This window comes from Oncorhynchus keta, chromosome 23 (genome assembly GCF_023373465.1).
Source record: "Oncorhynchus keta strain PuntledgeMale-10-30-2019 chromosome 23, Oket_V2, whole genome shotgun sequence".
NCBI lineage: Eukaryota > Metazoa > Chordata > Actinopteri > Salmoniformes > Salmonidae > Oncorhynchus > Oncorhynchus keta.
The window spans coordinates 35,313,947-35,339,470 of record NC_068443.1 but is presented as its reverse complement, the minus strand read 5'-3'; the positions used below and the strand labels follow the sequence as shown (position 1 = coordinate 35,339,470).

The window sequence follows — 25,524 nt, the reverse complement described above, 5'->3', positions numbered from 1 at the left end:
ATGCCGTTTTACTACGCGATACATTTTTTAAAAGTATTTTTAGACACGATTAGCTAGACATACTGACCTGCTCAAATAGACAGAAGCGTGCTATACGGCAGACCAATCCAAACTCAACTCTCGACATGTTCAGCCAATCATGGCTAGCGGTAAGGTTGATGACTTTTTCTGTGGCTAAAACAACTAGGCTCGTAATTTAACAATTGTATTTGTATTTACAGATGGCATACAAGTTTGTTATTAAGGCACATGAAAGTTTACATGTTCAAGATGGCATTTCTGCCAAAAAACGCATTTTGATAATAAAAAAAAGGTTACGTTCAAATGGCTCTCCTGTGAAGTAGTGACCCGTGACATACGCCTAGTTTCCTGAAATGGGTCACAAATACCAAACTTTTGACTACTTTATTTCTAAGAATCTTTAGCGGTGTCAATTATTTTGACCCTTACCTTTTTGAGAAAAAAATATATTACTTGTCTTTCTTTGAGCAATTGTATTAGTATGAAGTAATATAATTTCCCCCTTTTTTTGCATACAAAACAACTCAGTATTTTAATTATTTATGTTATACAGTCATGATTGCTCATCTTTAACAAGGTTGTCAATAACTTTGGTGTGGACAGACAGGCAGCCTTTACCACAGTACCTTGGGGATATGGCTCAGCCATCATCAATCTCACTTCAGTTAACACAGGAGAACAAAATACCACTGCCAATGGGTGAACAGTATGTGCCAACGAGTAGAACTGTGTCCTGAGAGAGGGTGCAAAGAAAGAGAGAGGGAGGAGGCAGAAATAAGGAAGGGAGAGCTGTAGAGAGAGAGGTAGAGAGAGGGAGAGAGGTAGAGAGAGAGGTAGACAGAGAGGTAGAGAGAGGGAGAGAGGTAGAGAGAGAGAGGTAGAGAGAGAGGTAGACAGAGAGGCAGAGAGAGGGAGAGAGGTAGAGAGAGAGGTAGACAGAGAGGCAGAGGGAGAGAGAGAGGTAGAGAGAAAAGTAGAGAGAGAGAGGAGTTTAATAAACGTTTTATATTTTATTTAACCTCTATTTAACTAGGCAGGTCAGTTGAGAACAAATTTTTATTTACAATGACGGCCTACCAAAAGGCAAATGGCCTCCTACAGGGACAGGGGCTGGGATTAAAAATTAAAAATACATTAAATTAAAATATAGGATAAAACATACATCAAGAGAGACAACACAACACTAAGTAGAGAGACCTAAGACAACAACAGAGCATGGCAGCAACACATGACAACGCAGCATGGTAGCAACCCAACATGGCAGAAGCACAAGATGGTAGCAGTACAAAACATGGTACAAACATTATTGGGCACAGAAACAGCACAAAGGGCAAGAAGGTAGTAAGTAGAGAGAGAGGTAGAGAGAGGAGTAGAGAGGGAGGGAGAGAGAGGAGGAGGAAGACAGAGGGAGAAAGAGCAACTGAGCTGCTATGAAAATGCAACAGTGGAGCTGCAGGGTCTTTGAAGGAACCTGTATGGACACAACAGTGTTTTTCTGTCCCATCAGAGCTTAAAGGAGGAACTCAGAAAGAGCTGTGTGTGCGTGCGTGTTTGTGCGCGTGTGTGCTTACATTATGACAAAAAGGGTATATTTGCAAAAACCTGTCAAACATTTCAATGCTACAACAGATGGAGGTTGGTTTTAGTGGCCTAATTCCTCACAAACGTCAACATTTTCGAAACTTCACAAGTTAGCACTCGTGAAAAATGGGTGAGATCATCCTTTTTAAAATTTGGAGCCAGCAACACCCCTCTTCAGAGGACAACTTCATTATACTATATTGTATTTATTTCCTCAAACTGATCCTGAATCTGTTGTTATAGGATCCTGTGATGGTGATGAACATCTGTCGGTGGGTGAGACAGACCGCCAAGATCCCCTTCTTCGCCAAGCTCACGCCCAACGTCACCAACATCGTGGACATTGCGAAGGCTGCACGCGAAGGTAGCGACAGTCCAGAGTCTCAGAGTAGGAGTGCTTATATAGGATCAGTTTTGACATGAATATGATTATGTGGACAGGAGAATCCTAATCCTGGATCAGCACTCCTACTGTGAGACTATGTGAAATTCAATGTGATCGGCTGTTGACGTTGTCGGTCCGAAATGAAACGAGACCTAGCTTCAAATCCCTGCCCCCCCCCCCCCATCCTCTTTTTTTCTCATTTGTTCCTTTTTTTCCTCATGTTGGGAGAGAATGTGAAGGGAGGTTGAAGTATTTCTAGAATGGGGGGTGGAGGGGAAGGCGCAGCAGACAACCATTTTTGAATGACTGGAATTTCAGCAATATCAAGCTCAATAGTGACTGTGGTCTTGCTGTTATAGGAGGGGCAGATGGAGTCACTGCCACCAACACAGTGTCTGGAATGATGGGCCTAAAAGCTGACAGCACCCCCTGGCCTGGCATCGGCAAGGGCAAGCGCACCACCTACGGAGGAGTGTCTGGTAAGTAACACGCACCCACACACACAAACACTTTGTCTTGTAAGCAGTGCTATTACCTTACAGCTACAGTCCGCTATCGTGTGTTCAAGTCTGTCGGTGTAAAGCCCCTGTGTGTATACTAGAGTATACTAGAGTGTGTGTGTGTGTGCACGTGTGTGTGTGTGTGTGTGTGTGCACGTGCGTGCGCGTGTAGTATGATTATGCCGCTCTCTCTCTCGCTCTCTCTGCGGGCTCACCTCCACTTCCCTCCCTCTTTCTCAGCTGCCAACACACCTTCTGAGCCAGTCTCAGGCAGTCGCAGGGTCAAGAAAGCAGCCTGCATTTCAAAATGAGGATTGAGACCATTGAGGCAGTATTTCATGCAAGAAGTACCAGCTGTCATAATGTAGTTCTCCTGGTGTAACTTGTGTATATGGCTGGGGCTGTAGCTCCATACTCTCAGGAGTCCCCTAGCTGGGGGCAGTCCAGCTCCCTCCCCCCCTTTCGACTGGGTCATTGAACATTACTGTCTTAAAGGGCCAGGAGTGGGGGGGGTCACACATTTCTACTTTTGGCCAGATTTTTCAAATTTGAAAAAAAGGACTGGAGTCCAACTGATATAAAACATAGGTGGCCCCCGCTCGGTTGTAAAGGAAGAGAAGAAGTATATTCTTGAGCAAGGGTGGGCAACAAACGGCCGGCAGGCCAGATCCGGCCCGCGAGCCCATTCAATCTGGTCCGCGGGAGGTTTTGGGAAATTCATATTTTGGTTTAAAAAAAGACTCCAGGCCACTCTTTCATGTCTAAAACTAGATAGAAAGTAGCCTATGTAGAAATGTGTATGGACCTATAAGTTAAAGTTAAAGTTTAAATAACTCACCTGATTTTTTACATCACGATGTGGCCCTTAAACAAAAATGATTGCCTATTTCATATTTTACCTAAGAAGGAACGCTTGAAAAGGGAGTGTGAAAAATGCCTAGGCTACAAACAATAAGGTCGCCACATGATAATTTACAGTATACCTTATCATCTTCAGTTCATTCATTTATCTTTGGATTTCAACCATATTGCAGCCACTCAACATGCAGCATTTCATGTATAGTTGTATAGTTTCATAGACTGTATAGTTTTCTTTGAAGGCCTAAAATACACAAATCTCAATTCAGCAGTCATTGTGTACCTCTCTACCACTGCATCCTTATTTCAACTTCTCTACAGAACACAAATGAATAACTCCACCTGAATCATCATACATTTTCTGTAGGAGACTTTAGCCAGAGAGGGTGAGGGGAGACAAAAGTAGAAGAGCATCAATTTAGGAGACTTTAGCCAGAGGGTGAGGGGAGACAAAAGTAGAAGAGCATCAATTTAGGAGACTTTAGCCAGAGAGGGTGAGGGGAGACAAAAGTAGAAGAGCATCAATTTAGGAGACTTCAGTCGGAAGAGGGAGAGAAGAGGAGGAGGAGAAGGAAAGTAGAAGCGCCAAGGAACAAAGAGGGCGGAGAGAGCAAGAGCCATGAATATGCATACAATTAACCATCCATGGAGAATATGCAAAAATGTATGCTTTGATTCAATTCATCATCCCAATTTCAGAGGCTGGCATTAGTTAATGAGGATCATTTAGCATGGGAGGAGAGAGGGTGCTGTCTCTATCTGTCAACCTAGTGGGCGTGTGTGTGTGTGTGTGTGTGTGTGTGTGTGTGTGTGTGTGTGTGTGTGTGTGTGTGTGTGTGTGTGTGTGTGTGTGTGTGTGTGTGTGTGTGTGTGTGTGTGTGTGTGTGTGTGTGTGTGTGTGTGTATTTCTGCGTGTGTGTCGCGATTCTGTGTGTGTACATGTGTGAACGCTTATGTTCAAGTATATATGGATGTGTCTGTGTTGCCAACGTGTGTACGTATGAGCCTCTCTGGTCAAATACATGTGTACAAGGCTATACTGTGATCAATGAGCGAGAACCTAGTGGGGGAACCAGGTTAAATGTAATGTGATAAATGTCTCCATCTGTCTGCCTGATCACAGAGCACAGCCAACCCCATCCTGTAGGGACCCCATGACAGCCAACTAATGATAGAGTGGCCTGGATTGGACCCCATTGGGGAGTGTGTTTACACTGTGTGTGTGTGTGTGTGTGTGTGTGTGTGTGTGTGTGTGTGTGTGTGTGTGTGTGTGTGTGTGTGTGTGTGTGTGTGTGTGTGTGTGTGTGTGTGTGTGTGTGTTTGTGCATACATCAAGTGTGTGCGTGTGTTTATGTATGTGTGTGTGTGTATGTGTGTGTGCCTGCATGACTGCATGTGTGGGTGAGAAATAGAGATTGGATGATTGTCCATATGTACTCTTCATATGTTACACTGTATCTATTTCTGGAGAGATTGAGAAACAGACCAACTCTGCTATTTACATAACATATGCGTTTGGTTTAATCTCATCTTCTATAAGAAAGGTAGGTCTAAGAATGCGTTTTTGAAGAGGAAGTCTTTTCGTTAATCCTTCCACATGAATTCTGATCCATCTCCACAGGTAATGCCATCCGGCCCATTGCCCTGCGCGCTGTATCCGCCATCGGCAGGGCCCTGCCAGGGTTCCCCATCCTAGCAACTGGTGGGATCGACTCAGCCGAGACAGGCCTGCAGTTCCTCCACGCTGGAGCTTCTGTTCTACAGGTAAGCAGAGACATCAACAAAAAGTGCACTTACTATCACAACCGGCTGTGATCGGGAGTCCCACAGGGCGGCGCACAATTGGCATGACTTGACCTTCGCTTCCCGAGGCCGTTGAGGAGTTGCAGCGATGAGACAAGATCAAAATGGTTTCTTTTTTTTTTAAGTGCACTAACCACTAGCCTGGTAGCTGAATATGTTTGTCATATAGGTACCTAGTCAACTTGTACTGTAGTTGACTTGTGATATAGTTAGGTTGTGCTAACATTTATAGTCAGATGACAAATGAGGACTAATGATAAAAATGCACAAACAGATCGAATTACACATCTGGGTACCCAGCTGTGTGTCAGTATGTTGTTTTTCAGTATAATCACACTTATTGGATATTCAACCACACACAGGGACATGAGGGAAATGAGGGCTAAAGCAAGTCTTGAGAACAGCTCAGTGTGGAACATTCATGTTAGCGTCGATGTGTCTTTTGTCTGATATTCAACACTGATCAATTTTTAATAGGATTTATCTCCAAGCTTGCATTACATTCTATATGATTATTAGTCTATTAGTGATCGTCATCGACATCAATCGCCTTCCCAGGGAATTTACTTCCTTGTTTTTACGAAAGATGAAGCCATCACATCAAAGAGCTTTTTCGGCTCTCTCGATCTCTCTTGTCTCTCCCTCATCCCTCCTCCTCCTCTCCATCCCTTCCTCTCTCCTTTCCCAACACAAAAACATTATCTTCTTTCACACAAAGCTTTGTCACTGCCTAATAAGGAATTTACCCGACGCTTTGGTTGTGTATACCCCCGGCTGCTATGGCAACAGATTGCCAGTAACAAGCTTCATGTAAATCCTAATCCTAATATAATACACTGAACAAGTTGCTAGAGCAAATAAACCTATTATCTCAGCGGGGGGTCCGAGCCTCAGAAATCTGTTTATAAATAAATAAATGCGAACACACTCATTATGCCACCAAATAATGTAGCATAAATAGATGACACCCTCGGTGAAAAAGCCTCGGTGGTTTTGACACATTAGGCTGCATACGGCTGTGTGTCTTCTCCGCTACTTCTTAGAAATATTAGCCTCCTGGTGACAGACACATCGCTTAGTGTACGTGTGTGTGTGTGTGGGTATACAGTTGCGGGCACTAAAATGTTAGGTCGGTATTGGCATATTTCCCCCCCCGCAATGTGTACGCGTCACAGCACTACCAGTGTCTACTGGCAATTGTTTGTCGCAAAAAAACCTGTGAAAACTTAATATTTCCCAAAATTGTACCTCCACGTGTGTATGAATACAACGACACAACTGTCTGGGTGTGTTAGCGAATACACAAATGCATTCCACTGCATGCATCTTCTCCAGATTTGTAGTGCGGTGCAGAACCAGGACTTCACCCTGATTGAGGACTACTGCCTGGGCCTGAAGGCTCTGCTCTACTTGAAGAGCATTGAGGAGCTGACTGGCTGGGATGGACAGTCTCCCCCCACCCTGCGCCACCAGAAGGGCAAACCTGTAACCCGCGTGGAGGAACTGGTGGGTAAGGTGAGTCCAACCATCATCACCATGGGTTGCCGTTACAGGATAGTCCCTCCCCAACCCTGTCCTCATCCAACCTTAAAGGGACACGACTAAACTCCATGTTAATTATCTCCAGCGCCGTGCCAGTGTCTACGTCAGCGATTTTCTACCCCCCAAAAAAAAAAGATACGGCGAAAAGGTTCTAATGCAATTAGGGTGCAGCATGGTTCAGGATAGATTGGTTCTTTCAGCTGAACCTGCAGAAGTGAGTGTACAGTCAACCAAATGCACTTCAGAATACTGATATACCGTAGCTACATTTTATCCATTTGATATTGTATGCAGACAACAGCTGTAAAACTATTGATCAGATAAATTCCCAACAGAATTCCTCAAAGTTTAGTTCTAGTGTGTACCAGTGTACCAGTATACTGTGAGATGCGGGGGAGGGGGGGGGTGGGGTTGTGGCTTGTGGCGTGTGGCTTGTGGCTAGTGGCTAGTTGTTTGTGATTGGACTGAGCTAGGTGTTTTTGAAATGTCACCACCCGGATTTCCTCAAAGTGTAAATTCATAAGAAAACACGAAAGGTCACGCATGCCAACCTTAAGATATTGTACAGGGGCTGCACTATACTGCCTCGCAGAAGGCGAAGACACACACACACACACACGTATAAATCCAACCTCAATTTCTGACTCATTTCCATACAGTATATTCCTTGCATATATTCTATATTCTGTTGTTTGATGGCGCATTTACCCTTCATAGTAAAACCGAATGCCGTCGACATCAAAACAATACTTAAAACAACGCAAGGATAACGCAAGCAATTACAGTTCTCCTTGAGACAAGAAGCAAACAATAACCAGACAAAGGTGTGATTCCACCTCTATCCCTCCACACTTTCATTCATTTTTACGTGACAAAAGAAGCAAGTACAGAAAACACACTTAGAAAATAATATGCAAATTATTGGATTTGCGATAAACACCCTTCAAAGTGGAAGGAATATTTGAAATTGGAAAAGCCTTTATCTGATGCGGGGCTATTCTTCCGACACGGCAGACGAGGGAGGCTTGCGTGCGCTTTCAAACATGTTGTCGCTGGAGAGTTCTTTATTCTAACGTCAACGGGGTGTCTTTGTGTGGCCGGCCTCAACTAGCTTCAATGGCAACGCCACACCAGGGACAGAGTGGAAAGAATGAACGAATGAATGAAGGATAGAGGCAGAGGGAGAATAGGGGATAAGTATACAATTAGTCTGTCATTTGTCTCTCTCTCTGTGTGTGTGTGTGTGTGTGTGTGTGTGTGTGTGTGTGTGTGTGTGTGTGTGTGTGTGTGTGTGTGTGTGTGTGTGTGTGTGTGTGTGTGTGTGTGTGTGTGCGTGCGTGCGTGCGTGCGTGCGTGCGTGCGTGCGTGCGTGCGTGCGTGCGTGCGTGCGTGCGTGCGTGCGTGCGTATTAGAGGTCGACCGATTATGATTTTTCAATGCCGACACCGATACTGATTATTGGAGGACCAAAAAAACAATACCGATTATTCGGCCAATTTTTATTTATTTATTTGTAATAATGACAATTACAACAATACTGAATGAATACTTATTTTAACTTAATATAATACATCAATAGAATCAATTTAGCCTCAAGAAAATAATGAAACATGTTCAATTTGGTTTAAATAATGCAAAAACAAAGTGTTGGAGAAGAAAGTAAAAGTGCAATATGTGCCATGTAAGAAAGCTAACATTTCAGTTCCTTGCTCAGAACATGAGAACATGTGAAAGCTGGTGGTTCCTTTTAACATGAGTCTTCAATATTCCCAGGTAAGAAGTTTTAGGTTGAAGTTATTATAGAAATTATAGGACTATTTCCCTCTATACCATTCGTATTTCATTAACCTTTGACTATTGGATGTTCTTGTAGGCACTTTAGTATTGCCATTGTAACAGTATAGCTTCCGTCCCTCTCCTCGCTCCTCCCTGGGCTCAAACCAGCAACACAACAACAACAGCCACCATCGAAGCAGTGTTACCCATGCAAAGTAAGGGGAACAACTACTAGAATGCTCAGAGCGAGTGACAGGAGTTGATAGGCTTGAAGTCATAAACAGAGCAATGCTTGAAGCACAACGAAGAGCTGCTGGCAAAACGCACGAAAGTGCTGTTTGAATGAATGTTTACGCGGCCTGCTTCTGCCTACCACCGCTCAGTCAGATACTTAGATACTTGTATGCTTGTATGCTCAGTCAGATTATATGGAACGCAGGACACGCTAGATAATATCTAGTAATAATATCAACCATGTGTAGTTAACTAGTGATTATGATTGATTGTTTTTCATAAGATAAGTTTAATGCTAGCTAGCAACTTACCTTGGCTTACTGCATTCGCTTACTGCACTCTCCTTGTGGAGTGCAACGAGAGAGAGGCAGGTCGTTATTGCGTTGGACAAGTTAAGTGTAAGTTTGCAAGATTGGATTCCCCGAGCAGACAAGGTGAAAATCTGTCGTTCTGCCCCTGAACAAGGCAGTTAACCCACCGTTCCTATGGCGTCATTGAAAATAAGAATGTGTTCTTAACTGACTTGCCTAGTTAAATAAGGGTATACAAATCAAATAAAATTAATTAATTAATTAAAAATCATCAAATCGGCGCCCAGAAATACCGATTTCTGAGTGTTATGAAAACTTGAAATCGGCTTTAATTAATCGGCCATTCCGATTAATCGGTCAACCTCTAGTATATATACATGGACGAAGATTGGAGATGTGGTGAGGGTGCAATGTGTGAGTCTGTACAGTGTGATCTCGAGTGGAGAGAGAGAGACTCACAGCCACAGACTCATATGATAGAAAATGGACAGATTGGTTTAGATAAAATGTTTTGTATTGTATTGTTGGGGAAAATGGGAAAAATCAGTCACAGTTATTGAGAATAGGAGAAGTGTCGAGAACCTAGTTCAATTTGAGCCATTACGCACAAATAGCAGTCTGGACACTGAAAACCAAGGACATTACATATATTAATACAATACTATTAACGTCATGATAAACACACTGTACATCATCCAGTCTCTCTCTCTCTGTGTCTCTCTCTGTATCTCTCTCTCCCCCCCTACTCTGTTTCTCTGTATCTCTCTCTCTGTATCTCTCTCTCTCTCTCTACTTGTCTCTCTCTTGCTCTCTCTCTATATATCTCTCTCTCTCCCCCTACTCTGTTTCTCTGTATCTCTCTCTCCCCCCCTCTCTCTGTTTCTCTGTATCTCTCTCTGTTTCTCTGTATCTCTCTCTCCCCCCCTCTCTCCGTTTCTCTGTATCTATCTCTCTCCCTCTCTCTCTCCCCCTCTCTCTCTCTGTTTCTCTGTATATCTCTCTCTCTCTCTGTCTCTCTCTCTCTCTCTCTCCCTCTCTCTCTGTTTCTCTGTATCTATCTCTCTCTCTCTATCTTTCCCTCTCTCTCTCCCCCTCTCTCTCTGTTTCTCTGTATCTATCTCTCTCCCTCTCTCTCTCCCTCTCTCTCTGTATCTCTCTCTCTGTATCTCTCTCTCTCTCTACTTGTCTCTCTATATATCTCTCTCTCCCCCTACTCTGTTTCTCTGTATCTCTCTCCCCCTCTCTCTCTGTTTCTCTCTCTCCCCCTCTCTCTCTGTATCTCTCTCTGTTTCTCTGTATCTCTCTCTCCCCCTCTCTCTCCGTTTCTCTGTATCTATCTCTCCCTCTCTCTCTGTATCTCTCTCTGTATCTCTCTCTCTCCCCCTCTCTCTCTGTTTCTCTCTATCTCTCCCTCTCTCTCTGTATCTCTCCCTCTCTCTCTGTATCTATCTCTCTCCCTCTCTCTCTGTATCTATCTCTCTCTCTCTCTCTGTATCTCTCTCTCACTCTCTATCCTGCTACTGTTCCCTCGGCAGTGCTGGCATTTCCTCGGTCTGCTAATTGAGAGAGGTGAGGAAAGGCTGTTCTCACAGTGTCTCTATTGCCAGGCCTCGCTTACCTTGACACAACGCCTGTCAACAGAGAAAACGACACACAGCTGACCCGCTCAGCTCCCAGCCTTCAATGAATACACACATGCTCTAACACACACAGGCACACATGGATTCACCGACGCACACACACGGGAAGGCAACACACACACACATACAGGTATTAACACACACAGTCGAAAGTACAGTACATTCACACACACACAAACACACATAGATGAAAACACACTAAAGGGTATTGCATTACCCTCATGCACCCTCAAGAGGAGCGAGAGAAAGAGAGAGAGAGAGAGGGAAGGACTGCCGAGAGAGAGAAAGAAAGAGAAAGAGGGTGGGACTGCCGAGAGGAAATGTGTTTTGAGAGAGAGAGAGAGAGAGAGAGAGAGACTGTGGCTGAGGGAAAGAAATACTCCCAGAAAGGCACTCATTCGTTTATCACTTCAATTATACACATATGAACACCCTCATTTCTTATTACGGATATTGATTTATCAATATAATAGAATTTATTTTCTTTATTGTAGCTTCAATGCATTCTCTTTTAAAGCAGAGAGCAACATTTATCTACTTGTTACCCCTACCCTATTTTTATGCCTTGTTTGTATGCGTTTGTATGCGTGTATTAACATGGATAGTCTGCCGTGTAGCACACCATTGTGAATCCCCCCATACCTCATATCATCCTTGAATCACAGATGAGCTACTATTCTATGGAGCAGAACATCATTACCCACCTTATAGTCATGAAAACCACCACACACAACACACACACGAACACACACACACAGCTTCTAGACTCCCCGTGGAACCAAAGATGCAATTCCACCCCCAATTCCCCTTGAACCTACCCTATATGAAGGCTCCATTTTCTACCACACACACACACACACACACACACACACACACACACACACACACACACACACACACACACACACACACACACACACACACACACACACACACACACACACACACACACACACACACACACAAGCCCTAATACTTGAACAAATACACAAATATTGAAGAACATCTCACAAACCAAATCTCTGCCATTTCTTAACCCTCCCTCCGTCCTTCCCAGCTCCCCTCCTTCCCAGCTTGATCCCCTCCCCCTGTACTCTCCTCTCCTCTTCAGCCATGGTTAGTGCACAGTAGCATGCTCCACAGCAGAGAGAGAGAGTGGAAAAAGAGCAAGCGAGAGAGGCAGGCTGCTGAGGCGGGGCAGATAGAGGATAGACACAGCTTCATTACCTCTGCTAGGCTGCCAGATCCCCACAGCTAGCCAGGCACCGGGCCGAGGGGCTCACACAGCCAAACACATATTTAAGAGCTTTACATTCCCATGATGCATGTCCCCCAACCGCCTTTATGTAGGGTAGGTTGAAGGGGGATTGGGGTAGGAATTGCAGCTTTGGTTCCACGGGGGGTCTAGTGTGTGTGTGTGTGTGTGTGTGTGTGTGTGTGTGTGTGTGTGTGTGTGTGTGTGTGTGTGTGTGTGTGTGTGTGTGAGTGTGCAGTGGTTTCCATGGCTATAAGGAGGCTAATGATGAGTGCGTGCATCTGTCTATCCGTGTGTGTGTGTGTGTGTGTGTGTGTGTGTGTGTGTGTGTGTGTGTGTGTGTGTGTGTGTGTGTGTGTGTGTGTGTGTGTGTGTGTGTGTGTGTGTGCCTTTACAGCGTTCACATTTGAGCTGTTAAAGGACGAGGAGTGAGCAGAAATGTGGAACTGAACGGTATATTGAAAGGTTTCATTTGAACGACTTGGCTTCCTACAAGAGGCACTTAACTGACCTTCATATAAGCCCACAGTCAATTACGAAAGGCCACTCTGAAACGGCTCACAATAGGCATAATAGACCTTAAACGTATGTTCTCCAAACAACGACCAATTGACGTGAGCTAAAAGCCAATGTGCGGACAAGGACGATTTGATCAATGTCCACACAAACAAACCAAACGCCCACCTGTTGCTAACTGCTTGCCTATTACGATGTCCGGAAAGTCTGAATTGTTTCCTAGCGGAACAGTGAGCACCTCCGAGGCAGATTTCTGCCCAGTTTAACCCCTGACATTTTCAAAGAGGTTCATTATCCATAAAGTCAGAATACCTGCAAAATTCTTAGAAGCTTCATAATGCACAATAATGCCTCATAAGGTATTTTACACGTCCTTATAAAGGCATTATATATGTGTTCCTCACAACATACAAAGTGTTGCCTTTTAATGGCCACATTTCCCTGCCATGTACACAAGTAATTTCCCTCTTTAACAGTTGCTGTTTGATATACCATCTAGAGGGGTAGTGAGATAATTGACCCGCCCTGTGTTTTGGAGAGCTGTGTTTGTAATTAGACATGGTGCTTCCCAGGAGGATGGGGGCTTTGGCTGTGCCTGTACACCTTCAGTAGCTAGATATAGACGCCACATAGGCTAGATATTCCAATAAAAGCTGTTGTTTCCTAAACAGAAAAGTGTAGATTCATTTTTGGCTGCTGTATTCGTTAAAAGAAGCTCTGTGGTCTCAAAAACCTATTCTTATCAGGTGAAGGAAAGATTGGGTATTTTCCCAGAAACAGCATGATAGGAAATGTGTTATTTATATGAATGTTTTGTAATCCATTGGGAATTTTGAATGGCCATAGAGAAATAGCGCAGTACTTGAGTAAACACACACTCTCTCTCTCTCTCTCACACACACACACACACACACACACACACACACACACACACACACACACTCACAGAGCGCCTCCGACTGTGGTTCCTCTATTCCCTGTTACATTGGAGGATATTTCCCCTCCTCTAAATGGCCGTGGCTCTCCCTAAGTGTTCCACTGAACGATGCTCCCTGGGTGTTTACACACAATTTCATTTGCTGAAAGCACTCTGTCACATCTCTGTTAGCTCCACACACACCACCACCACCAGCAGCAGCAGCACTTCACAGAGTAGCTAAGGAGTGGCCTCCCTGGCTCACACATTGGGGCCAACAAACCACAGAGAAATATTGCTGAAGTTTTTATTTTAATTCCTTTTTATATAATATATATATATAAATTCCCCATAAACTCACATTGATCAATCGTCCTGTCTCAGACTTCTATTCATAGCTTTTTCTCGAAATGAATTTCAATCTCTGCGTTTGAAGAACCCAGTGACTCGCTCTGCCTCTGCAGCAGCTCCGATTCCAGCTAAATATCCAACTAATTAGCTTTGTACCCGTCTCTGAGTTGAGTTTGTGTGTGTGTGTGTGTGTGTGTGTGTGTGTGTGTGTGTGTGTGTGTGTGTGTGTGTGTGTGTGTGTGTGTGTGTGTGTGTGTGTGTGTGTGTGTGTGCGTGTGTGCGCGCGTGTGCGTGTGTGTGTGTGTGCACATGTGTGTATTTCAGTAGCTGTTCTTTGTCATGATTAAAACCTCTGGTCTCCCATTGCCAAGCCGCTCTGGTTTGAGGCTATAACAGCTGATTCATTAGGGCTGTCAAAGTATGGCTGCTGCTGCCTGCCTGCATGGCTGGTGTTATGCTTTTACTCGGAGCCTCAGTCAGTCAGAGTAGCTAGGCCCACTGGTGTTAGCGCTACAGGGACATAAATACATCAAGGCTGCTACTGCGTCTCCTCGTTCCCCAGACCCAGCCATTAGCCGGAGAATAAACACTGCTCACACAGATTCCAGCGTTTGTCACCCTGACGCCTTTGATGGCCCCGGCCCCCAGCTCCGAATGGCTCCGGCTTTTATGCTTTTCTCACGCTGTTGTAGTGTCAGTGGCGCACAAAAAAAAGACAAAGGCAAGAGAGGAGTTTTTTTACTGGAGCTGACTGATAAAGAAATGTGGCTTCTTAGGTCCTTTTAGTGGCAGACTAGCGAGTGACAGCTGACCGTGTGAAAAGTGAGGGTCAGGTTCTATCGAGATGTCTCCTTGAGTGAAGACGGCGGCACAAAAAAGTCCAGTTCCGACAGACAGCCTTTGTTAGGACTGAGGTGCCATTTTGGTTAGACAAAGAGGCAGCCATTTTGGTGCCAGTCAGTCTTCGCTAGTGTCCAACTGACAGGAAACTATTCCTCTACGATGAATCATCCTTCCAGGAAATCACAATTTCCCTGTCACACCACCTAGTGCCTCAAATTACTATTATATGGCTTCCCATTCAAGTTCCTCCTGGGGTTTTCGTAGTAATGGTGGTGGCGATGATAACGATGCACTCACATTGAATGCCAATGTGGACAGCCTGCCATAAAAAAAATTCAACCCCAACCAGCATATCCCAGCCCATCCAGAGTGGTGTGTGGTGAGGTTCGTTTCTAGGGCACGTTCCCTCAACTCTCAGTGGAGTCTGAGTGGTGTGGCTGGAGCCTGGTTTCTTGTTCTCCTCCTCCCATAGCCGCCATGTAGCCATGGAGTGTGACTGTGAATAGGAATGGCTCTTTAGAGAGGAGGGTTCGCTAGACTAGGTGAATATATTTCCGGATGTAGGCTGTGTCTGTGCGTGAGGGCAGGGGAGTTATATCAGTCTACATTTCCACTTTAAAGGAAATGTTCAAACAGACAGAGTATTGAGTTTTCTCTGATGGCAAATGTTAGAATTCTACCCGATTAATTCACGTGCAAAACAGTGGTCATAGTAATCAGTGTGATGATGACTTGATTCATTCTGTCTGACTTGCATGTTTTAGATCATATTTGATTTCCATTTGTCTTCATTTGAATTGGGATGGCTGGAAGCAACAATCACTACACAGGCTGCTGTAAATGCTTTATAATTATTATTTTCAAATTACACAGACATCCTCCAGAACCCTGTCTTGGCACAATTTTAATTGATTTCAGCTTCCTGGTGGCACGTTCCATCTTTTTAAAAGTTCTTCAATTGGGAAAAATACTATATATTCTTTTATAATTTTCAATTAATAGTAGACCAATCGTTTATTTGACAGTGGTACAAACGTGTTGACACTCTACTATGACAAGGCTATTTGGTGTGCTGTAGCCCATGTTGAGTTCTCTCTCTCTATTTGTTTGAAGTTGTACCACAGTATAAACACTTTTTGGTATATAAAATACTTTGAAATACAAGGACGCTCTCACCTTTTAAGTATTGATACTCAAGACACCATCCTTTTTCTGATACCCTCTGACCAAACCACTATTATCCCTCTCTCTCAGAGCCTGCCTAGCTTTGGACCCTACCTCCTGGCGAAGACAGAAGTGCTGGCTGAGTACAAGAGGAAACTGCAGGATGTCAACGACAACTTTGTGGGTGACACCAACGCTGCCCGCGTGTTCATGCCCAAGAAACCAGTTCCTGCTGTGAAGGTGAGAGAGGGGCTGTCTGGATTACAAATAATACTTTGCTATGTCTTTATATATATTTATATAGGGCCACTGGCAGGTCGCCAGTTTTGAGACTCACGCTTTAGTGTTTGTGATAGTACATCTGTTCCTAATGAAAGGGGTGTTGTGACCTTTCTAAGGTCATTTCAAACCAATAACAACATGGGTAACACTTATATCTAGTTATATAAAGAATATAAAGCATTCCAGAGCATGTTGTTGTCGTTTCCTGTCCTACAGTCAGACTAGTACATTAACTAGCTTTGCTTGTTGTTGCTCGTTGTTATTGCCAAACTAGTAGTAACTAACTGTAATTGTTGTTGTTGTTGTTGTGTCCCCTGCAGGATGTGATCGCCAGGGCTCTGAAGCACATCGGGGCCTATGTGGAGTTGGACAACCAGGAGCAGGTGATAGCTCTGATCGACGAGCAGATGTGCATCAACTGTGGGAAGTGTTACATGACCTGCAACGACTCAGGATACCAGGTACTAAGACATACGCACACGCACACAGCCTTCTGGGAATGTGGTGTTTCTCAAAAGGGCATCCTATGGCTTACATAGTGCTCTGTTTGGGAAATAGACGCTGTCTTGTTTGTCCCCTCAACTTGAATGTAGCTCTCTTTTCTTGTTTAGGTAACTATCTTCTCAAGTGGAGTGAGATATACTTACACAGTGCTGTAAAACTCTATTTGAGTAACCTGTTCTCATGGCCGGATGCTGCTGCACCGTTGTGGTCACGTTGCGGACTCGTTTTTTTCTCCCTCCTCTCTTTTTTTCCTCTCTGTCCACCCAGTAGATCGAGAGGATAAGTTCTCTCTCCGATGGAGAGTCACTAATTGCTCTAATGTAATAGCTTTTTTTTCTGTCTCTCTGCTTCCTCTTCTTTTGCAGGCTATTACGTTTGACCCTGAGACCCATTTCCCAGTAATCACTGACAGCTGTACCGGCTGCACTCTCTGCCTCAGTGTCTGCCCCATCATCGACTGCATCAAAATGGTTACCAGGCCAACGGCGTACGTGCCTAAGAGGGGGCTGCCTCAAGCTGTTAATCCCGTTTGCTAAAGGCTAGACAACAGGTCTGTGTTCATAATGTGCCAAATGGAAGAAAAATTATTGAAACAGGGAGGGACTACCTGGGCTCGACCAATGAGAAATTGTCATATTGTTTCCCGTTGCAAAATGTTTTCAAATGTATTTTTTGTGCATGCTCTAATGAATATGACCCAGGCAATACCTGGCCACCGCAGAGGGGGGAGAAGAGAAAGAGGGGACCCGATGTCTACCTTACACCATTGATTGGCTATGTAATTGCAAAGACTGAAAAATGACCTTTATTATGAAAACGAATAATTAGCCAGAAGCAGTAATTTACCTTATATTCCCAAGCCAATTATCCTGAAATAATTATACCGGACGCAAAATAGTTTGTGTTATTTCTAAAACAATGGCTCGCTATGTGGGGTTTACATTTTTGTCTGCCCTGCTGGGAGTTGATGGACATTGTGTGGTGAAGCGGCCATGCTTCAAGGTGCATGTGTTGATAATCATGATCATTGATTATTATCTTTTGGACCAGTGGAAATTGTAATGCACTGATCAAAGAGGGATGAAAAACTAAGGGTTTATAGCAAAGGTTTAGGTGTAGTTTTAATGTCTTATTTGGTGACATTGTTTAGGAATTGATTTTAATGCGATATATCCTTTTAGACAATCATATGCCTTTTAGGTTGTATTAATGAGAGTAAAATATCTCTTTAGAACACGAATACTGTTCAGTTGCATTATAGGTGTAGACTGGTTTAATATAACGTATTCCTCTCCGTGACACTAGGGTAAGGGTTAAGGTTAGGGTTAGAGATAGGGTAAGGGTTAAGGTTAGGGTTAGAGCTAGGGTAAGGGTTAAGGTTAGGGTTAGAGCTAGGGTAAGGGTCAAGGTTAGAGCTAGAGTAAGGGTTAAGGTTAGGGTTAGAGCTAGGGTAAGGGTCAAGGTTAGAGCGAGGGTAAGGGTTAGGGTTAAAGGTTAGAGCTAGGGTAAGGGTTAGGGTTAAGGTTAGAGCTAGGGTAAGGGTTAGGGTTAAAGGTTAGAGCTAGGGTAAGGGTTAGGGTTAAGGGTAGAGCTAGGGTAAGGGTTAGGGTTAAAGGTTAGAGCTAGGGTAAGGGTTAGGGTTAAGGTTAGAGCTAGGGTAAGGGTCAAGGTTAGAGCTAGGGTAAGGGTTAAGGTTAGAGCTAGGGTTAGGGTTAAGGTTAGAGCTAGGGTAAGGGTTAAGGTTAGGGTTAGAGCTAGGGTTAGGGTTAAGGTTAGAGCTAAGGTAAGGGTTAAGGGTTAGGGTTAGAGCTAGGGTAAGGGTTAGAGCTAGGGTAAGGGTTAAGGTTGGTGTTAGTAAATAGTTAGTTGAGATGTTACTGATAGTCTGTAGAGAATCTACAGATGATGGACTATCTAAATAAAGTGTTACCCAGATACCTACTCAATTATATGTGAGCTCTTTTAGAGAAAATTCTGAAAGCTAATTCCATATTCATAATTCGTGAACAGAATTGAAAAACAAAACATTGTCTGTTTATGATTGGAATAAAAAGCAAAACAATGCAACTAGTGTTCTCTGTTATGCTAATGCAATCTCTCCACAATCCCCCTTCTTTTCTCTCTTCATTTTTCCAAATGAATTCACAAACAAACACCCAGTTCTGTGTATTTGGGTAAAGCGTTAAATTTGAGTTAATTAAAATGCTATCGTTGCCATCTCTGGATAAGGGTAGTCGCTCCATGAAAGGGTATTATTTGAAAACTATTAAGCGTACTCGTTTGAAAGAGTGGACAGACATGCTGAAAATTGGGCATTTCATATTTTCGGATGTCTTAACGTAAACCATTTTAAAAGAGTGGAGCATCTCTATACTTCAGATGTTTTAACCCGACGTTAATCATTTCACAAAATGACCAAGTTTGACATAGCAATATTCAGTCCTTGGTCCTGAAAATGTACCATCCTTGCACTGAGGGTTATACGGGTACCATATGGAAACATTGACATTAAGAGAAAACGGGTTCATTTACCATTACTATTCAAAAGACAACAATTTAGCTTGCTCCCAGTATACTGTATGCACCCTTCAAATACATATACATTGCATAGTCTATCCAGTACTGCTCCAGGAAAATGGTTGTGTCCAGAAAACCTTTATGAATGTACATGGCTTTTATTTCTTCAATGAGCTGGTATCTGAGGCACAAGCCTAAAGTTCAAACTAACACCCGAGGCCCTGTTCTCTGTTCCGGCAGCGAGTCTCCCGTCTCCATCTGGTAAGATCCGGCAGCCATTCACATTCCCTACCCAGCCACGCATCCTCTCTCCCTCACCGCCTTCATGCAGCGTCCCAGATAACTTCCCCTTCCCTCCCTGATTATAACTAGGAAATGATGTGTCTGGGCGTGCCCTTTAATCACTCATGTTCAATGTTCATTGGCAGAGCCCTTCTTGCTTATGTATTGACTTGTCCAATCAAATCAAATCCAATTTTATCGGTCACATGGTTAGCAGATGCTAATGTGAGTGTAGCGAAGTGCTTGTGCTTCTAGTTCCGACAGTGCAGTAATATCTAACAAGTAATCTAACAATTTCACAACAACTACCTAATACACACAATTCTAAAGGGGTGAATATAAATATAAGGATGAGCAATGGCCAAGCGGCATAGGCAAGGTGCAATAGATGGTATAAAATACAGTATATACATATGATATGAGTAATGTAAGATATGTAAACATGATTAAAGTGGCATTATTTAAAGTGGCATTGTTTAAAGTGACTAGTGATCCATTTATTAAAGTGGCCAGTGATTGGGTCTCAATGTAAGCAACAGCCTCTCTGAGTTAGTGATTGCTGTTTAGCAATCTCATGACCTTGAGATAGAAGCTGTTTTTCAGTCTCTCAGTCCCAGCTTTGATGCACTTGTACTGACCACGCCTTCTGGATGGCAACGGTGTGAACAGGCAGTGGCTCGGGTGGTTGTTAACCTTGATGATCTTTTTGGCCTTCCTGTGACATCGGGTGCTGTTGGTGTCATGGAGGGCAGGAAGTTTGCCCCCGGTAATGCGTTGTGCAGACCTCACCACCCTCTGGAGAGCCTTGCGGTTGAGGGGGGTGCAGTTGTTGTATCAGGCTGTGATATAGCCCGACAGGATAATCTCGATTGTGCATCTGTAAAAGTGTCAGGGTTTTGGGTGACAAGCCAAATTTCTTCAGCCTCCTGTGGTTGAAGAGGCGCTGTTGCGCCTTCTTCACCACACTGTCTGTGTGGGTGGACCATTTCAGTCTCTCATATTTTTAAGTGGGAGAACATGCACAATTGGTGGCTGACTAAATACTTTTTTGCCCCACTGTATCCCAGTCCACATGATCAAAACAACTATTTGGGTAGGGTGTCGCCCAGTTCTAATACTAGAGCAGGAAATGTCCTCTCTATTGAGTAAAGGGGCAATCAAAGCAATACCAGCGTCAGACAGCCATTTTGACTCCTACTCCCAGTACTCCCAGTTCCCAAAATAAGGGGAGGGGGGATGCACCCCATTCTGGGCCTATGGGTCTTCAACACCCATCTGAGAAAGTTCACATTCTGTATGCTTGCGTTCAACATGCTGTCGCACTCTATCCGAGGCGACTGGTTCACTTCAGTCGACCTACAGTATGCTTATTTTCACAAGTATTCTGCCATCACACGGGTTTCTCAGGTTTGCTTTTCAGGGCACAGTCTAACTCGCTGTCCCCTTTCGGGCTAGCGCTAGCCCCCCGGACGTTCAACAAGTGTGTGGAGGCAGCTCTAGCACTCCTGAGAATCATAGACATAGATGATTAGCTGCTTTGCTCCCTGACACTGGAGCAAGCAGTGCAAGACACGGCTTCCCTTGTAACCCACCTCATCGAGTTAGGTTACAAGGTAACCATAAAAAATAGAACATCTAGGTGTCTCTCTAATCGGGCAACACTATCGGATGGCCACATCACGTCGTTCCGACAGTTCCACAGGGGTTCACCCTCAGAACTTCCAGTGTTGGGTAACTGCTCAACGCCTGTGTACACGACGTCACCTCAGTCGAAAAAAATATAACAGTAACCTCAGAATCTCTCTTTTTTTGTGAACAATTATTTATTTGTTTTTTCTTGCTTGTCATAGATGATTACGATTTCAAGATACAATAAATACAAATATGTACAATTCAATAAGGGGGAAACAAACAAATCAATTGTAAAAACACAAAAATGAAAACACAAAACAAATGAAAAAAGACCAAACAAAACATATTAAAGACGGGAAGTAGGGGTGCTGCAAAACTAGGCTATGAAAACAATCCCCAAAAATGATATTACTCCTGCCTGAACAGACTAAAATAAAATAATTAGAAATATTACATCAGAGAGCATAATTTAGCTGCAGAGGATCAATAGCTTCTAAAAAATAGCTGTGGATTAAGTTTTTCTCACAAGCATTTACAGTCCGGAAGGCCGCAATTTGGGCAGCGTAGTTCTAACTCATAGAAGGATTTTGTAACCTCTGACCCTGGCACTTAGACTGGTACCCCTGTAACGTTCGTCGTTAAGGGGAGACCAAGCTTGATTGAAGTTCATCATATTTTATTAAAATGTGAACCAGCAAAAGAAACAATAAACACTACAACAAACGAAAAGCTTCGTCGTGCAAAAATACAACCAAACAAAGACAAGATCCCACAACAAAGGTGGGAAAAAGGGCTGCCTAAGTATGATCCTCAATCAGAGACAACGATAGACAGCTGCCTCTGATTGGGAACCATACTAGGCCAACAAAGAAAAAGAAAACATAGATATACAAAAACTAGAGGACCCACCCTAGTCACACCCTGACCTAGCCAAAATATAGAGAATAAACAGGGATCTCTAAGGTCAGGGTGTAAAAGCTGCGGACTCCGGCTCCTGGACTGGGTGGGCATCTACTCTCGGTGGTGGCTCTGGACTGGGAACCTCCGCTGGAGGCTCTGGACTGCAGCTCGTCGCTGAAGACTATGGACTGCGGACCGTCGCTGGAGGCTCTGGACTGGGGACCGTCGCTGCAGGCTCCTTGCCATGGATCATCACCACAGGCTCCGGGCCATGGATCATCACTGGAGGCTTCGTGCCATGGATTACCACTACAGGCTCCGGGCCATGTATCATCACTGGAAGCATCGTGCCATGGATCATCACTGGAGGCTCCGGGCCATGGATCATCACTGGAGGCTTCGTGCCATGGATCATCACTGGAGGCTCCGGGCCATGGATCATCACTGGAGGCTCCGGGCCATGGATCATCACTGGAGGCTCCGGGCCATGGATCATCACTGGAGGCTCCGGGCCATGGATCATCACTGGAGGCTTCGTGCCATGGATCATCACTGGAGGCTTCGTGCCATGGATCATCACTGGAGGATTCGGACCATAGAACATCACTGTAGGCTTCGTATGTGGAGCCGGAACAGGTCTCACCGGACTGAGGAGACGTACTGGAAGCTTGGTGCGGGGAGCTGTCACAAAACGTCCTGGCTGGATACCCACTCCAGCTCAGTGAGTGTGGAGAGCTGGCACGGGACGCACTGGGCTATGAAGGCGCACTGGAGGCATAGTGCGTAGAGCTGGTGCAGGTTATCCTGGACCAAAGAGACGCACCGGAGACCAGGAGCGCTGAGCCGGCACAATCCATCTTGGCTGAATTCCCACTCTAGCACGGCAACTACGGGGAGCTTGTACAGAGCGCACTGGGCTGTGGATGCACACTGAAGGCATGGTACGCAGAACCGAATAACACGGTGCTTGACCGGTCACTCGCTCGCCACGGTAAGCACAGGGAGTTGGCTCAGGTCTGAACCCTGACTCCGCCAATCTCCCCGTGTGCCCCCCCAAAACATTTTTGGGACTGACTCTCGTGCTTGTGTCGTTGAGCTAACTCCTCGTATCGTCGCCGTTCGGCTTTCGCTGACCTCTATCTCCTCCTTCGGACGGCGATACTCCCCGGCCCTTGTCCAGGGTCCTGCTCCCTCCAGGATTTCCTGCCAGGTCCAGTCCTCCTGACCACGCTGCATGGTGCATTGGTGGTGGGATCTTCTGTAACGTTCGTCGTTAAGGGTAGACCAAGGTGCAGCGTGATTGAAGTTCATCCTATTTGATTAAAATGTGAACCAGCAAAAAAAACAATAAACACTACAACGAACGAAAAGCTTTGTCGTGCAAAAATACATGCGATTACAGCTGTAAGTCGCTTGGGGTATGTCTCTATCAGTTTTGCAAATCGAGAGACTGAGATTTTTTCCCATTCCTCCTTGCAAAACAGCTCGAGCTCAGTGAGGTTGGATGGAGAGCATTTGTGAACAGCAGTTTTCAGTTCTTTCCACAGATTCTCGATTGGATTCAGGTCTGGACTTTGACTTGGCCATTCTAACACCTGGATATATTTATTTTTGGATTTTTTTAATGTTTTGGATCATTGTCTTGTTGGAAGACAAATCTCCGTCCCAGTCTCAGGTCTTTTGCAGACTCCATCAGGTTTTCTTCCAGAATGGTCCTGTATTTGGCTCCATCCATCTTCCCATCAATTTTAACCATCTTCCCTGTCCCTGCTGAAGAAAAGCAGGCCCAAACCATGATGCTGCCGCCACCATGTTTGACAGTGGGGATGTGGGTTCAGGGTGATGAGCTGTGTTGCTTTTATGCCAAACATAACGTTTTGCATTGTTGCCAAAAAGTTCAATTTTGTTTTCATCTGACCAGAGCACCTTCTTCCACATGTTTGGTGTGTCTCCCAGGTGGCTTGTGGCAAACTTTAAACGACACTTTTTATGGATATCTTTAAGAAATGGCTTTCTTCTTGCCACTCTTCCATAAAGGCCAGATTTGTGCAATATACGACTGATTGTTGTCCTATGGACAGAGTCTCCCACCTCAGCTGTAGATCTCTGCAGTTCATCCAGAGTGATCATGGGCCTCTTGGCTGCATCTCTGATCAGTCTTCTCCTTGTATGAGCTGAAAGTTTAGAGGGACGGCCAGGTCTTGGTAGATTTGCAGTGGTCTGATACTCCTTCCATTTCTATATTATCGCTTTCACAGTGCTCCTTGGGATGTGTAAAGCTTGGGAAATCTTTTTGTATCCAAATCCGGCTTTAAACTTCTTCACAACAGTATCTCGGACCTGCCTGGTGTGTTCCTTGTTCTTCATGATGTTCTCTGCGCTTTTAACGGACCTCTGAGACTATCACAGTGCAGGTGCATTTATACGGAGACTTGATTACACACAGTTGGATTGTATTTATCATCATTAGTCATTTAGGTCAACATTGGATCATTCAGAGATCCTCACTGAACCTCTGGAGAGAGTTTGCTGCACTGAAAGTAAAGGGGATGAATAATTTGGCTCGCCCAATTTTTCAGTTTTTGATTTGTTAAAAAAGTTTGAAATATCCAATAAATGTCGTTCCACTTCATGATTGTGTCCCACTTGTTGTTGATTCTTCACAAAAAAAATACAGTTTTATATCTTTATGTTTGAAGCCTGAAATGTGGCAAAAGGTCAAAGTTCAAGGGGGCCGAATACTTTCGCAAGGCACTGTATTCAAAAACTAGAGTACCCGCCCTAGTCACACCCTGACCTAACCAAAATATAGAGAATAAACAGGGATCTCTAAGGTCAGGGTGTGACAACCCACTTTCCTGCAGTTAAATTACCAAATAGCCCTTTAGTGGCCGCATGTTTCAAGATGAATAAACATTATTTTATTTTTAAAGCAGAAAATCCGGTGTTTCTGTCAAACGGTTTTGTTATTTTTCAGTTGAAGTCGGAAGTTTACATACAATTAGGTTGGAGTCATTAACACTTGTTTTTCAACCCTCCACAAATTTCTTGTTGACAAACTATAGTTTTGGCAAGTCGGTTAGGACATCTACTTTGTGCATGACCCAAGTAATTTTTCCAACAATTGTTTACAGACAGAATATTTCACTTATAACTCACTGCATCACAAATACAGTGTGTCAGAAGTTAACATACAGTAAACTGACTGTGCCTTTAAACAGCTTGGAAAATTCCAGAAAATTATGTAATGGCTTTTAGAAGCTTGTGATAGGCTAATTGACGTCATTTGAGTCAATTGGAGGTGTACCTGTGGATGTATTTCAAGGCCTACCTTCAAACTCAGTGCATCTTTCCTTGACATCATGGGAAAATCAAAAGAAATCAGCCAAGACCTCAGAAATAAAATTGTAGACCTCCACAAGTCTGGTTCATCCTTGGGAGCAATTTCCAACCCCCTGAAGGTACCACGTTCATCTGTACAAACAATAGTACGCAAGTATAAACACCATGGGACCACACAGACGTCATACCGCTCAGGAAGGAGACACATTCTGTCTCCAAGACATGAACGTACTTTGGTGCGAAAAGTGCAAATCAATCTCAGAAAAACAGCAAAAGACCTTGTGAAGATGCTGGAGGAACCAGGTACAAAACTATCTATATCCACAGTAAAATTATTCCTATATCGACATAACCTGAAAGGCCGCTCAG

The 25,524-nt window shown here is 44.2% G+C and overlaps 1 protein-coding gene across 10 annotated transcripts in view; it reads left to right on the top strand.

Annotated features, from left to right (window-relative positions):
- dpydb (dihydropyrimidine dehydrogenase b) overlaps positions 1–18,549 on the top strand; it is a 151,863-nt gene extending 133,314 nt beyond the window's left edge. Inside the window, exons 17-25 of one of the 10 annotated variants that reach the window (XM_052477102.1) lie at positions 1,846–1,966; positions 2,347–2,466; positions 4,967–5,109; positions 6,484–6,663; positions 15,787–15,936; positions 16,299–16,439; positions 16,848–17,800; positions 17,915–18,036; positions 18,098–18,549. In XM_052477102.1, the coding sequence (XP_052333062.1) occupies positions 1,846–1,966; positions 2,347–2,466; positions 4,967–5,109; positions 6,484–6,663; positions 15,787–15,936; positions 16,299–16,439; positions 16,848–17,018 (1,026 nt within the window). In that variant the 3' untranslated portion in view covers positions 17,019–17,800; positions 17,915–18,036; positions 18,098–18,549. Of the gene's footprint in view, positions 1–1,845; positions 1,967–2,346; positions 2,467–4,966; positions 5,110–6,483; positions 6,664–15,786; positions 15,937–16,298; positions 16,440–16,847; positions 18,037–18,097 lie in introns of all 10 variants that reach the window. The other 9 variants (XM_052477101.1, XM_052477096.1, XM_052477100.1 and 6 more) reach the window with 9 other exon arrangements.
- The last annotated feature ends 6,975 nt before the right edge of the window (positions 18,550–25,524 follow it).